Source organism: Labeo rohita, chromosome 9, assembly GCF_022985175.1.
Source record: "Labeo rohita strain BAU-BD-2019 chromosome 9, IGBB_LRoh.1.0, whole genome shotgun sequence".
Taxonomy (NCBI): domain Eukaryota; kingdom Metazoa; phylum Chordata; class Actinopteri; order Cypriniformes; family Cyprinidae; genus Labeo; species Labeo rohita.
This window is the reverse complement of record NC_066877.1, coordinates 29,667,760-29,681,442: the sequence shown is the minus strand read 5'-3', so window position 1 is coordinate 29,681,442 and position 13,683 is coordinate 29,667,760. Positions and strand designations below refer to the sequence as shown.

General features: G+C 31.9%; 1 protein-coding gene across 3 annotated transcripts in view; it reads right to left on the bottom strand.

Moving 5' to 3' along the window:
* Positions 1–13,683, bottom strand: part of ppp1r1c (protein phosphatase 1, regulatory (inhibitor) subunit 1C) — a 33,405-nt gene that overhangs the window by 12,114 nt on the left and 7,608 nt on the right. For all 3 annotated transcript variants that reach the window (XM_051120138.1, XM_051120140.1, XM_051120139.1), the window contains exons 4-5: positions 5,159–5,193; positions 4,748–4,814 (exon numbers count right to left, since the gene is read on the bottom strand). In XM_051120138.1, coding sequence (XP_050976095.1) covers positions 4,748–4,814; positions 5,159–5,193 — 102 coding nt within the window. The remainder of the gene's footprint in view (positions 1–4,747; positions 4,815–5,158; positions 5,194–13,683) is intronic.

Sequence of the window (13,683 nt, the reverse complement as noted above, 5' to 3'; positions counted from 1 at the left end):
AAAGGATGCTGAGTGTTCATTCAAAACTGCTCTGCCAGGCTGTCCATTTGAGGCCATCTCTCTAGAATGATGTATCTCTCTCTCCTCCCCCCACTCCAATCAATAGCTCAAGCTAATGTGAATTTAGCACGTCCATGCCAGGAAATGGCCTCGTCTATGAGTCAGCGAGGTGGACTCCACCACTTTCCCTCCCCCCAGTTCACTGTCTTAAAACCTTGACTTTGTCACAAACGTGGACTGGCGGGCAGTGCACATGTTCTGGCATGCTGCACAGTGGCATTTAACCTGAGTTTGAATCCAGTTTGGATTATTTTCTCCTCTCTAATGCCCTTTTAATTGCCAAAAATGAGCAAATATTGAAATAAACAAACTCTACTCCTAACACAGCACATGCACTGGTAAAACAAAACGTCCAAAAGGAAATGACACAGTTGTTACGTGACATTACTGGAGTGGCACGGTTTCTGCAGGTTTCTTGAAGGTAAATTCAAGACTTTTTAAATATCTTTTTAAGACCAAGTAAAGAAAATTTAAGGAATAAATCAAAGGGAACACAGTATAGAAACAACACAGTGAGTTATAGTTGAAGTCAAAAGTTTACATGAGTCCCTTATTTGTCCAGAACAGTTAAAATGCCTGGTGTTCTTCAGAAAAATCTTTCAGGTTACACAAATTCTTTTTTTTTTTTCTGCATTTTTGTGTATTTGAATCCTTTCCTAAAATGACTGTATGATTTTGAGATCCATCTTTTCACACTGAGGACAACTGAAGGACTCATATACAACTATTACAGAAAGTTTAAATGCTCACTGATGCTCCAGAAGGAAAAATGATGCATTAAGAGCCAGGGATGTAAACGTTTGAACAGAATGAAGATGTGTACAGCTACAGAAGATCTGTAAAATTCCGATTCAGACCTTAAAATTCAAAAAGTTTTCACCCCTAGCTCTTAATGCATTGTCTTTTCTTCTAGAGCATTTGAACTTTCTTTAATGGTTGCATACGAGTCATTCAGGTGACAACAGTATTAAGAATCAAGCGTATGTAAACTTTTGAACAGGGTCATTTTTATAAATGCAACTATTATTTTCTCTTGTGGACTATATGTTAACATCTTTTATGTGAAATATCTTATTCAGGTCAGTACTAAATTAAAAATAGCATGCATTTTGTATGATCCCTCTTATTTTGGTAAAATTAACATTTTGCAGATTTTCCAAGGTGTATGTAAACTTTTGACTTCAACTATATATTAGCAACAATTCAAAGTCTCCATTATACATGAGAAGCAAAATGACAAGAAGTCTCTTTCTCTCCCTTTTTTGTTTGTGAAACTGATCATAAAAGTGAGTTTATGGTTAAAAGAAGACAAAATATCTTCCAGTGGGCTCAGAAAAGTCAACTTAATTAAAAGGGATAACAAGTTTTTATATCCCAGTCACAGATATTTGTTCTTGTTTTAAGTATAAACTCACATAATTTTGGTAAATTTCTTAGGACACAAGACTTCATATCTTCATTTTGCATTTCAAGCAAAAGTATCTTAATTTAAGGATGGTTAGATTTTGGAAGATATTCATTTTTAGCAATGCAGGCAACATTTAATCACATGGCTTTATGAATGTACGACTTTCTGCTATGATAGGGATAGTTCATATTAAAAAAATGTCCTGTCCTGCACTTTATTGGACTTCTTTTGGACTGCTGAATCTCAACGCCCATTCACTGCCATTATAAAGCTTGGAAGATCCGGGACATTTTTTAATATAACTCCAATTGTATTCGTCTGAAAGAAGAAAGTCATATACACCTAGGATGGCTTGAAGGTGAGTAAATCATGGGGTAATTTTTTAATTTTTGGGTGAACTATCCCTTTAAGACCTTAATTTGTGGAAGGGCGAATTAAGACTTTTTAAGACATTTTTCAAGACCCGAAAACCCCGAATGGAAACACCACAAGAAAAAACAAACAGTGGCTACATACACACTAAAAAGTTTTAGGAGTGACAGAATGGTCACAAAATTGGATTCAGAGTTGTTGGCTAACTAAAAACACTGAAAAAACACAAATAAATCATCAATAAAACAACTGCAGCTGAAAATCAGGAAGGAGCAAACACTAAATAAAGTTGAAGCTATTTGATAGGAAAACTAAAGAATCAAGAACTGAAATAAAATCTGAAAAGTAGTTCACTAGATGTCTAGTCTTTGCTTTGAATGAAGTCTGCTTATAATGGAAAAATATTTCAAATTAAAATAAATGCTTTTTAATGAAGAATTATGAATGGACACAGGCAGTGTATTATGTCATGTACAGTGGGTTTAAAGTCTGAGACCACACTGAAAATCTGGCATTCAGAATTTAATTTAAACCCATAAATATACAAACATTTGGAATTCTTACATTTTTAAAACAATGAAACATTCTAAATAAAAAAACATTTAAAATTCTGCATTATCTCCAGACTACTAATCAAATCTGTGACAATGATCATGTGATTCACCGATGTTCTTTCTTTTATTGAAGCTCAAAATGTTCTTTGGATGACTCTCAAATCATGCTGGGAAAAACAGACGTATTGTTCACTAGTGGACTCAGACTTTGGACCTCACTGTAGGTGGTTAAGAGCGGAGGAACTGTATTAATATTAGCGACTGATCCGTAAGCACGCGCAGTGTGAGTAGTCTGTTGAGTGGGCTGCATGTGTGGGTCATTGGGTGCAAAACGCCGCCTCCATTGGTGAAGTATGTGTAGTGTGAATGTTAATGGAGAAGATGGCATGGCTGAGTAAGTAAGAGTACTGTGGATCATACTGTACACACAGATGGCATCGACAGTTCATTCCTGCTATGCAGTAACTTAACTGCCTTAATATATTATCTTTTTAAAAGCTGAAATCATATTAGTACACAATTAAGTGAAATTTGAAATTAATTTGACATATTTTCACTACATTTTTCTAGGATTTCATGTCTTTGATAAAACAACTTCTGCCGTAAAAAATCATGAAGTATTTTGAACTATCTGAAATGTTTAATTCTTTTTTTAACTGAAAATTAAATTATAAATGTTTCCTGTGTTCTCAGTATCACTTTCCAATAAAAACAGCTCCTTAATTACAAAACCTCCAGAAAGTGACATGATTTTGGAAGGAAAACAGCAGCACAAACATCAAAAATTACCACCAATATATACACTATCAGTCAAAAGGTTTTGAACAGTAAGATTTAAAGATATCTATTTTGCTCATCAAGCCTGCATTTATTTGATTCAAAGTACAGTAAAAAACAGTAATATTGTAAATATTACAGTAGTATTGCTAAATTTTCAGCATCATTACTCCAGTGTCACATGATCCTTCAGAAATCATTCTAATAATCTAATTTACTGTTCAATAAACATTTATTATTATTATCAATATTTAAAACAGTTGGGTAATTTTTTTTCAGGATTCTCTGATGAATAGAAAGATCAAAAGATCAGCATTTATCTGAAATAACCATTTAACCATTCAAAAGCTTGGAGTCAGTATTTTTTTTTTTATTTGGGAAATAAATGATAGAAATTAATACTTTTATTTAGTAAATATGCTTTAAATGGTATTTTAAATCAAAAGTGATGATAAATGTTACAAAAGATTTCTATTTAAGATAAATGCTGTTCTTCTAAACTTTCTATTCATCACAGAAACCTAAAAAAAAATCTCCACAGCTGTTTTTAACACAATAATAATAATAATAATAATAATAAATGTTTTTTGAGCATCAAATCAGAATATTAGAATGATTTCTGAAGGATCATGTGACTGGAGTAATGATGCTAAAAATTCTTTAAAAAAAAAGCTTTGAAATCACAGGAATAAATTACATTTTAAAATATATTTAAATAGAAAACAATAGTTTAAAAAAAATAGTAAAAATATTTCAAAGTTTTTGTTGTACTTGCAGGCTTGGTGAACAAAAGAGACTTCTTTAAAAAACATAAAAAATCCTACTGTTCAAAAACTTTTGACTGGTAGTGTAAGTACCAGGGTTATTACTGTTAACTAAAAACTGAAATACTATAAAATATGAAAAACTTTTATTTTAGCTATTTTAGTAGCATTTCTCATTTTTGTTTAGTTTAAGTTGAAGCACTAAAATAACTAAAACTAAAACCCAAACATACTTGTAAAAATCAAAAACTAACAGAAGAGACAAAAACCCAAAACAAAAAAACTACTAAAACTTTAACTAAAATAATAAAAAATCTAATTAAGAATATAAAAAAATGCAGCATAATATATAAAGGATAGTCAAACAACACTGGTATGGACAATGGATTTGATAAATTCTCTTGTTTTATGCATCAATAATCAGAATTAGATCATCTATATTTGAGTGCAAAAAGTGCACAAATAAGAATAATTATGTATAAAATAATAATAAAAATAATATACATATATGGAGTAAGCAGAAGTAAAGATGTGCACATTATAAAATAACATATTATAAATGTATTTACCTATATTGTAAATACCTCTCAAACTTTTTTATATACTTCAAAATTCAAGTTTCTGAATTTGTCCATTGTTCTGAAAGTCTGGTCCTTTTATAGAAATACTAAATTACGAAACAAGCATATTCAGCATATTCAACTCAAAAAGGTACTGCATAACAGGAATGACTCAGATGGTATGGTTACGTAAGAGCCTGAAACGTCACATAATGTGCAGATGGTGAATATGGTTGGATGTGGGCCTCGTACCTCTCATGGTCGGTGGCGTGTAGACACTCTGTTTCCTCTGGGCTGGAGACAGCTGGGCACTCTGGGCCTGGCGTGGACAGTGGAAAAGCACAGCGTGAGAGAGGGGATCTGATTTCACGCAGACTCTATTTCAGGAGCTTTGCTCCAGCAGGTAATCAATGACAACTGCATCAGAGCTCCATCCATCTCGTAGCAAAGCCCTCCGCTGAGCATCTTAGCATAGAGAGCTCTGCAGAAAAGCAGCCAGAGGCTTAGCTTACATACCGCCACGTCCACTAAGACGGCTGAAAAGAATACCGTGTGATGTCTGATATGGTGATGCTGGAGACAGGAGCGAGGGAGATCAAATCTAATGCTCATTTTAAGTGCTAGGGTTAATCTCATGTCTCTGTTATTGCTTTAGGTACTCACCTCTGTTTGATTGCTTGAAGTCTGCTTGTCATCTCCTGAAGGGGAAAAAAAAGAACAGAGGGATTTTTAATGTAATTTCCATGCTTCATAAATATAGAAAATGTAGCTACAGAGGAAAAAAAAACTCTCCAAGGGAAAAATGACATTTAAAGGTTTTAGGTGAGCAGGATTTTTCTTTTTTTTGTTATTTTTTTAATAAAATGATCCTTGATGAATTTGCCAGATTTTGGATGAATAAATCAAAAGTAGGTCAGCATACTTTAATCAAAACGAAATGTGGACTATTTTCTGTGAATACTAAGCTGCATCAATGCTAAATATAAATCCTGCATGGTATCTGCGTGTCTGTGTGTGAATGAATGGCGCAAACGTGCGGTTTTGTTTACTACACACATACTGAAGCATGCGTGACACTCACAATATTTTCAGCGTCTGCCGCCTTAATATATAAGCACATAAACACATGAACAATCTCTAGAACTGCTCTGAGAGTCACTATATGAGCATTTTACCATTTCTTTTTAGAAAACTATTGTTATATCATATACAAACAGAAAGTAAAGGTCTTCACAGCAACCTGTCAAAATAAAAGTTTGGTTAACTTGATGAAACTGTGATATTATGTTATGATAGTACTTCTATTACTATTAAGAGTATTTTTCACTTTAAGGAGTGTTTATTAGAAAAATTATTTACCAGAATTTATTTACCAGAAAAACGTAAATACACATAGTATTTCTGGAAAAATAAAATAAAATGATAATAAATGTATTTTTTATATATTAACTAATTAGAGATGCTTTTGATTATTAAAATTTAATGAAAATGGAATCTGGAAAAAATTGAATCTAGAAAATTAATGAAAAACACAAAATTTGGTAATAATAAAAGTTAATTTGAAAAAAAAAAAAAACTCATAAGGCCTTGAATATGTCATTTTTGTTAAACATTTAATAAATTGCTGTTAAATTGTGTAAGCTTCATGATTTAAATTAATTACACACACTTTTTGATTTTTTTTATTTAACCGTTAAAACTCAAAAGTCTAGAAAATTAAAATGGGAAAAAAACAGAATTCAGAAAAATTTAAATGAAAAAAAAAAAAGAATTTGGAAACCAATAAAACGGAAAATGGGAACAATTTATTTAATAGAAAAAATGTAAATACACAACACAGTATTTCTGGAAAAAAAAAAAAAATTTAGAGATGCAATTATTAAAATTCAATAAAAATGGAACATAGAAAATTAATGAAAAACACAAAATTTTGTAAAAATTAAACTGAATTTGAGAAACAAAAATGAAATGCATTTCATAAGGCCCGGAGTATGCAATTTTTGTTAAACATTTAATAAATTGCTGTCATATTGTGTAAGTCTCATGATTTAAATTAATTACACATGCTTAATTAATATTTTTTTTATTTAACCATTAAAACAGAGTCTAGAAAATTCAAACGAAAACAAACAAACAAACAAACAAACAAACAAACAAAAAAAAAAAAAAAAAACAGAATTCCGAAAAATTTAATTGCAAAAAACAGAATTTGGAAAAAAAATGGAAATTAGGAAAAATGGATTTCATAGGGAGGATTTCTAAGTGAAGACATTTACATTGTTACAAAAATTTTCTAATTCAAATAAATACTGTTGTTTTCAACTTTCTATTTAGCAAATGATCCTGGAAAAAAGTATAATGGTTTCCATAAAAAGCATGAACAATCTCTAGAACTGTTCTGAGAGTCACTTCATGAGCATTTTACCATTTCTTTTGAGAAAACTATGGTCATATCATACAAACAAATAGTAAAGGTCTTCACAGCAACCCGTCAAAATAAAAGTTTGTTTTAACTTAAAGAAACTGTGACAGAAATATTATGTAATTATAGTACTACTACTGCTATTAAAATCATAAAATTAAAATATTATTTCTTAAGGGATATTCATTAGAAAAATCATTTAAGAACAAATAATTCTGGAAAAAAGTATAGTGGTTTCCACAAAAATATTGACTGTTCCCCTACTGTTTGCATAACCAAGAATTTTTTTTTTTTAAATCTTAAAAACTGGATGTTTTGAATGTTTAGAGAACATTCACAAATAACATTTTCATACTTTAAAAGGGATGTTAGCAAAACCTGAAACATTTTTTCATAGCTGCAATATAACTAATTTGTTGTTTCGGTTCTGGAAGCACAACGTGTTTTTTACCATAGAAGAGTCACATATAACTAATCTGTAAGACTGGGTCACGTGATCATGGAAACGTCTGCTTCATTTCTCTTAAATATCTATCTCCACAAATTCTGTTAAACAACACTAAGAGCAAAGCCAAATTTAGACCAATTATACCTTATTTGATCGAAGAATGGAATGTGTTAGGCATCTAACAAAATTTGATTTTACATTCCACTCCCAAGTTTCTTTTTCATAATGCAAAACCGCTTTTAGGAGAACGACCCATTTCTTTCCATGGCTGCACTAAGAGAGGCTTATACATTATTTCATATGTTATGAAATGTAGGGCTGTTTGTTCATTTCAGGACTTGAAAGACCAATTTATCTTCCAGGCTCATCATGTTTCTTTCAAAGCATCCTACAGTTTCATGTATGCTCTCTAAGCTTATGAAACGCCTTGAGTTTGAAGTGTTTGGAGCCCATAGTGGACTGTGAGCTCCAAATGATTTTATAAAATACTGGAATGTTCTTATAAACCTTTTTTTAATTGGTAGATTTTGCAATGAGGACATGGAACATTTGCAGTCTGGTATCAATTGGAAGGTTGTTATTGCTGTAGCTTCAGTAAAACAGAATAATCAAATTATTCATTATTTTATTTCACACAAAAAGTTTTATTATTATGCATTTCACGAATACAGTAAAAGTAATATTGAGATATAATATTACAACTTTTATTTACTATTTGAATTTATTTTAAAATGTAATTTATTCCGGTGATGCAAAGCTGAATTTTCAGCATATTTACTTTAGTCTTCAGTGTCAAATGATCCTTCAGAAATCATTCTAATATGCTGATTTGCTGCTCATGAAACATTTCTCATTATTATCAATGTTGAAAACCGTTTTTGTGGAAACCATTATAATTTCTTCCAGGATTATTTGTTAAATAGAAAGTTGAAATGAACAGCATTTATTAGAAACAGAAATCTTTTGTAACAGTATAAATGTCTTTACTGTCACTTCTGGTCAGTTTAATGCATTCTTGTTGAATAAAAGTATTAATTAAAATAAATTAATTAATTAATAAAAAAAAACATACTGACCTTAAACTTTTAAACAGTAGTAAATGTTTTCCACTAACAAGTCACATTAAAAAAAAATCTTAAAATGTTATTGCACTAAAAATATCAAAGTTGCATTTATATAGAAGAAATATATACTAAAATAAACTTGATTCATTAAATAAATGGTTAAGAAAAGTGAAGTTATGACAAAATAATATGCTTGTAAATCAGGTTTCATACATATACTGTAAAATGGCATTAGAAGACTTTTCAAGCACTATTTTTTTTATTTCCAAGGACTTCAATCAGATAACTCATGTACAATGTCTTCTATTTCAAATTTTTAAAGAAAGAGAAACAGATAAATAAAAATATACTAATAAAAAATGGCAAAAATAAAATGAAGCACATGCAAAGTATTACTACTAAAGTATTACAAAGTATACTACACTTTTACTATAATAAAACCACAGTTAATTTTCTTTAGGGATTTATATTGGTGCATATTTTCTTTCTTTTACTCTTCGTTTTGTTTTTACAACCCTACTCCTTTAATGTTTGCTGTTTTCTACTGTTTAAGAGGATAAAAAAGAAAAAAAAAAAAGTTTACGAAGTCCCAAACTGAATGAAATGATTCACGATCCACACTCCGAAGTCTCGATCTAAAGCAAAAGATTCGCAAACCTGCTCTGAAGTTCTGATCTAAATAAAATGATTCGTGATTGGCCTACGAGATTTGCGGTCCCGATCTGAATCAAATGATTCGCGACTCACGCTTTGAAGTTCCAAACTGAATAATGATTCCTGAACCATCATTTCAGATCAGGAGTTTGCGAATCGTGAATCATTTGATTTAGATCAGGACTTCAAATCGTGTACCGTGAATCATTTGATTTGAATCATTCAATTTGCTAAATGATTCATGAACCCATATGTGCCCCAACATCAATCAAATAATTCAACTTCAAGTTCGAACCCTGGTAAATGCTATTTGGTTTGATAATGAAATTCATATGTTTTGGAGGGCCACTGTAAATATTTAGCAAATACTGAATTATTTTAGAATGTAGTCTCTGTTTTGTATTGTACTTTCATACAATGAAAACTATTATGTACTGCGAGGACTGTATGCACCACTAGACTGACGTTACACTTGTTTAAGGGGGTAAGAAGACTTTAAAAGCCCCTGATTTCTCTTAAAGCCACTGAGCATCTTTATTCCCTCACCTAATAGCCACTTAAGACTCTAAATGGAGTCCGAGCAAACGCTGGATTATGACTTTAGACCTGACGTTAAGTAGAACCAGAGGTACACGGTGAACCACATTAGCCAGAAGAGCTTTCCGCTTTCATGAGCCCCTTATTACAAAGACATATCACACAAAACGTCCTTGCCAAAGCCACCGGTTCTGCTCCATGAACACTGCACCAAATTACCACTCTAACCGCGATCACAAGCCAAGCCGCTCTTCAACTTCATCTTCTGCTCGCAGTTCCACGGTGCCCAGTTTATGACAAGCAGCGATCGTGTGACGTAAGTTCATAAAGCTTCAAAAACTTTCTTTATAAGGGACCGATTCCAAGTGTTTTGGATCAGAGGAAGAAATGCCAGCCAAACAAAGAGGTGCTTGTTTTGTGAATGCAGCTCTGTGCGTCCCACCTCCTCAACACGCCCCTGCGATCTACATCCAAAATCAGCAGGGGAAATAAGCAGCCGTTCTCCGCGCGCAACCACAACGCCACAACAACCGCCCGGCGATCGTCAGCATCAATCAGGAAAAACAAACAGCTCTGAAATTAACAGCACTTCCCAGTCATTTGTCAGGTTTGAATGGCTTTGCTGAAGAGCTTGTCATCTCTGTTGAGTAAGACCTGGCAACCGACGGGGGACAATAAACGCTCTTAGTCAAGGGAAGCTCGTGAGCTCATAACAAGGCCCTCTTCACAAGCAGAACTGGCAGATGGCAATGCTGGCTCCAGCGACGAGGTTTGGTTAAGCTTTATCATGAAAACCAGCCATCTCTGCCAAGTCAAACACAAGAGTATGGGCACATATGATCTCGGTGAGCTTCCAGCCAAGACTAGTCCTGAACATTTGGATTAAGCGGATCATTGCTATGTTTATTCACTGATATTAAACCATTTATCAAGACATTCTGGATGTTTCAGATTATACATCACTGATTCTTGAGACTCAGGACAAAAACATCACACTTCTTCACCTGTCATTAGTGTTAAAAATAGATATTATCACTGGAATGTTCATAATACAAATAAACCACTTTATTTTATTATATTTATGGTTTATTTTTTAGCAAAATTCAGACATTAAATATCACTCACAACCCCTAACATCATCTCAAACCAATACTTTGTACACATTTATATTATAATATAATATAATATAATACAATACAATATAATAAGAAACATTACTGTTAAAAAGGTGAATGTAAAAAAATATACCTGTTTTATAATGTTTCACAGATTTGTGGTCATTCTTTTTGTAAATATTGGCTGGTGTCTAATATATGTTATCTGGTGAGTTACACAATTATACAATTTTTTAATTATATACACTATCAGTATATTTGAACAGTAAGATTTTTCATGTTTTTAAATATGTCTTTTCTGCTCACCAATCCTGCATTTATTTGATCCAAAGTACAGCAAAAAAAAAAAGTAAAATTTTGAAATATTTTTACTATTTAAAAAATGTACAATTCCTGTGATCAAAGGTAAACTTTCAGCATTATTACTCCAGTCTTCAGTGTCATATGATCCTTCAGAAATCATTCTAATATGCTGATTTGTTGTTCAAGAAACATTTTTTATTATTATCAATATTTAAAACAGCTGAGTACATTTTTTTTCAGGATTCTGAAATAAAAGGCTTTAGTAACATTATACACTTAAAAGCTTCGAAAAGCTTGGAGTCAGTAGATTTATTTATTTATTTTTTTTTTTTTTGGGGGGGGGGATGTATAGAAAGTAATACTTTTATTTAGCAAGGATGCAAAAGCGATGATAAAGACATTTATAATGCTACAAAATATATCTATTTCAGATAAATGCTGTTCTTCTGAACTTTCTATTCATCAAAGAAGCCTGAAAAAAAAAACAGTCAGCTGTTTTCAACATCATCATAATAATAATAAATGTTTTTTGAGCAGCAAATCTGAATATTAAAATGATTTCTGAAGATCATTTGACTGGAGTAATGATGCTAAAAATTCAGCTCTGAAATCACAGGAATAAAATATATTTTAAAATATATTAAAATAGAAAGCTATTATTTTAAATAGTAAAAATATTTCACAATTTTGCTGTTTTTGCTGTACTTTGGATCAAATAAATGTGGGCTTGGTGAACAGAAGGGACTTCTTTAAAAAACATTACAATATTTTTATTTTATTTTATTATTTAGATATGTCTAATATTTTAAATAGGTCCAGTTAGCAACTGGATTTAAAACATTTATGATATGCAAAGTGAGTGGGAAAATATCATATGATATTCTCTCTGACTGAAACTACAGTTCAGTAGAAAATCAATTTGAAACAGCATGTAATATAAGTGAATGCTAAATTTACCATTACTTACTGACAAAATCACAAATTTTGTGAGAAAAGGAAAGAAACGGGTCCAAAAACTGTGAAAACCTGTGAATGTGTGAAAAGATTCATTCAAAACAATTCCTTAACACAAAGAGTAAACTTTCAGTTCTGGAGCCTGATTTGTCCCAGTTCTTTAAAATCACTGATGTCTGACCTTAAAACAGTTTACTGTCACAGCATGAGCATATGACATTTCTGCCTTAAAGTGCTTCTGGGATAGTCCAACTTACAAGCTTGGAAGTCACAATTATGATTTGATGCGTTATAGATTTTTGGTCTGAATAAATTGAACTTGTTGAGCAATTTCATATTTCTTGCTCTCTTTTCACTTGACAAACACAGGAAGTGTTTACAGTGCTAATGCAACACTGAAGATCAAAGGATGCGCATTAGGTGTGGAAATGATGCTTTATCTGTGTATTTTATAATTTTCATGTTGCCACAAAGAATTATGGGAAGTTTTGTCCCACAAGCCTGGCGCCTCATAAACGTGGCTAAATGAGTAGTGCTGTCTGGCACATTTCTGGTCATCATCAAAATCTTAACAAAGTAAATTATACCAATTAGCTTCCACCTTTATTCTTTAATTTCCAAGCAGAAACATTGTGATGGCATTCATGTGTGCTCAAATCGTGAGCATGTCGTTCTGACATGACTTGAAGGCAGCATTTGTTTAGACTCTGGAATGGTTTCTCCACATTTACTGTGCCAAAAACCGGTTTCTCGTGTGGGCTGTTGAGTGGGATTAGGGTCGAGGTTACCGTGTTTACTGATGATGACGCTAATGTGCTGGCATTTCCCTCAAGTGGAAAACTTTATTGATTCTGCCTGCATGTGGAAAACATATGAACTTCCTCAGCATAATGTAGGTTTGAAAACAAAAGTCCTTAGGTAAAGAACACACAAATGTTCCATGCAAGTCTTGAGGAACAACTACAGTATTGTACTGAATGTAAAGCCAGTCTCTCTGACTCAGAGTAAAACTTTTAAAAAAGTAAAAATAACAAAAGTCGTCAGAATAAATGTCACACTGTGAGATTTGCAATTATGATATAAAAAGTTGCAGTTAAAGTATGGGAAAAAAGTGCAGTTGTGGTTTTTAAAGTCACATTATTTGTGAGATATAGAGTCACAACTGTGACATAGTGATATTGTGGGATATAAAATCAAAATTGTGAGACATATAGTCACAATACATTATGAGATATAAAGTCACAATTGTAAGGTATTTAGTGATATTGTGAAATATGAAGTCACGATTGTGAGATATAAAGTCACATTTGAGAGATATAGTCATATTGTGAGATATAAAGTCATCATTCTGAGATATATAGTCATATTGTGAAAAACATAATCACATTGTTAGATATAAAGTCACTATTGTTAGATTTAAAGTCACACTGGGACATATAAGATCACATTTGGAGATATAAATTCATACTATGAGATATATAGAGTTATTGTGATATATGAAGTCACAGTTGTGAGATATATAGTCATGCTGTAAGATATAAAGTCACATTTGAGAGATATATAGTCATATAGTGAGATACAGTGTTGGGCACGTACCTTTAAAAAAGTAATTAGTTATAGTTACTAGTTACTTCTCACAAATAGTAACTGAGTTAGTAACTGAGTTACATCATTATAAAAGTAACTAATTA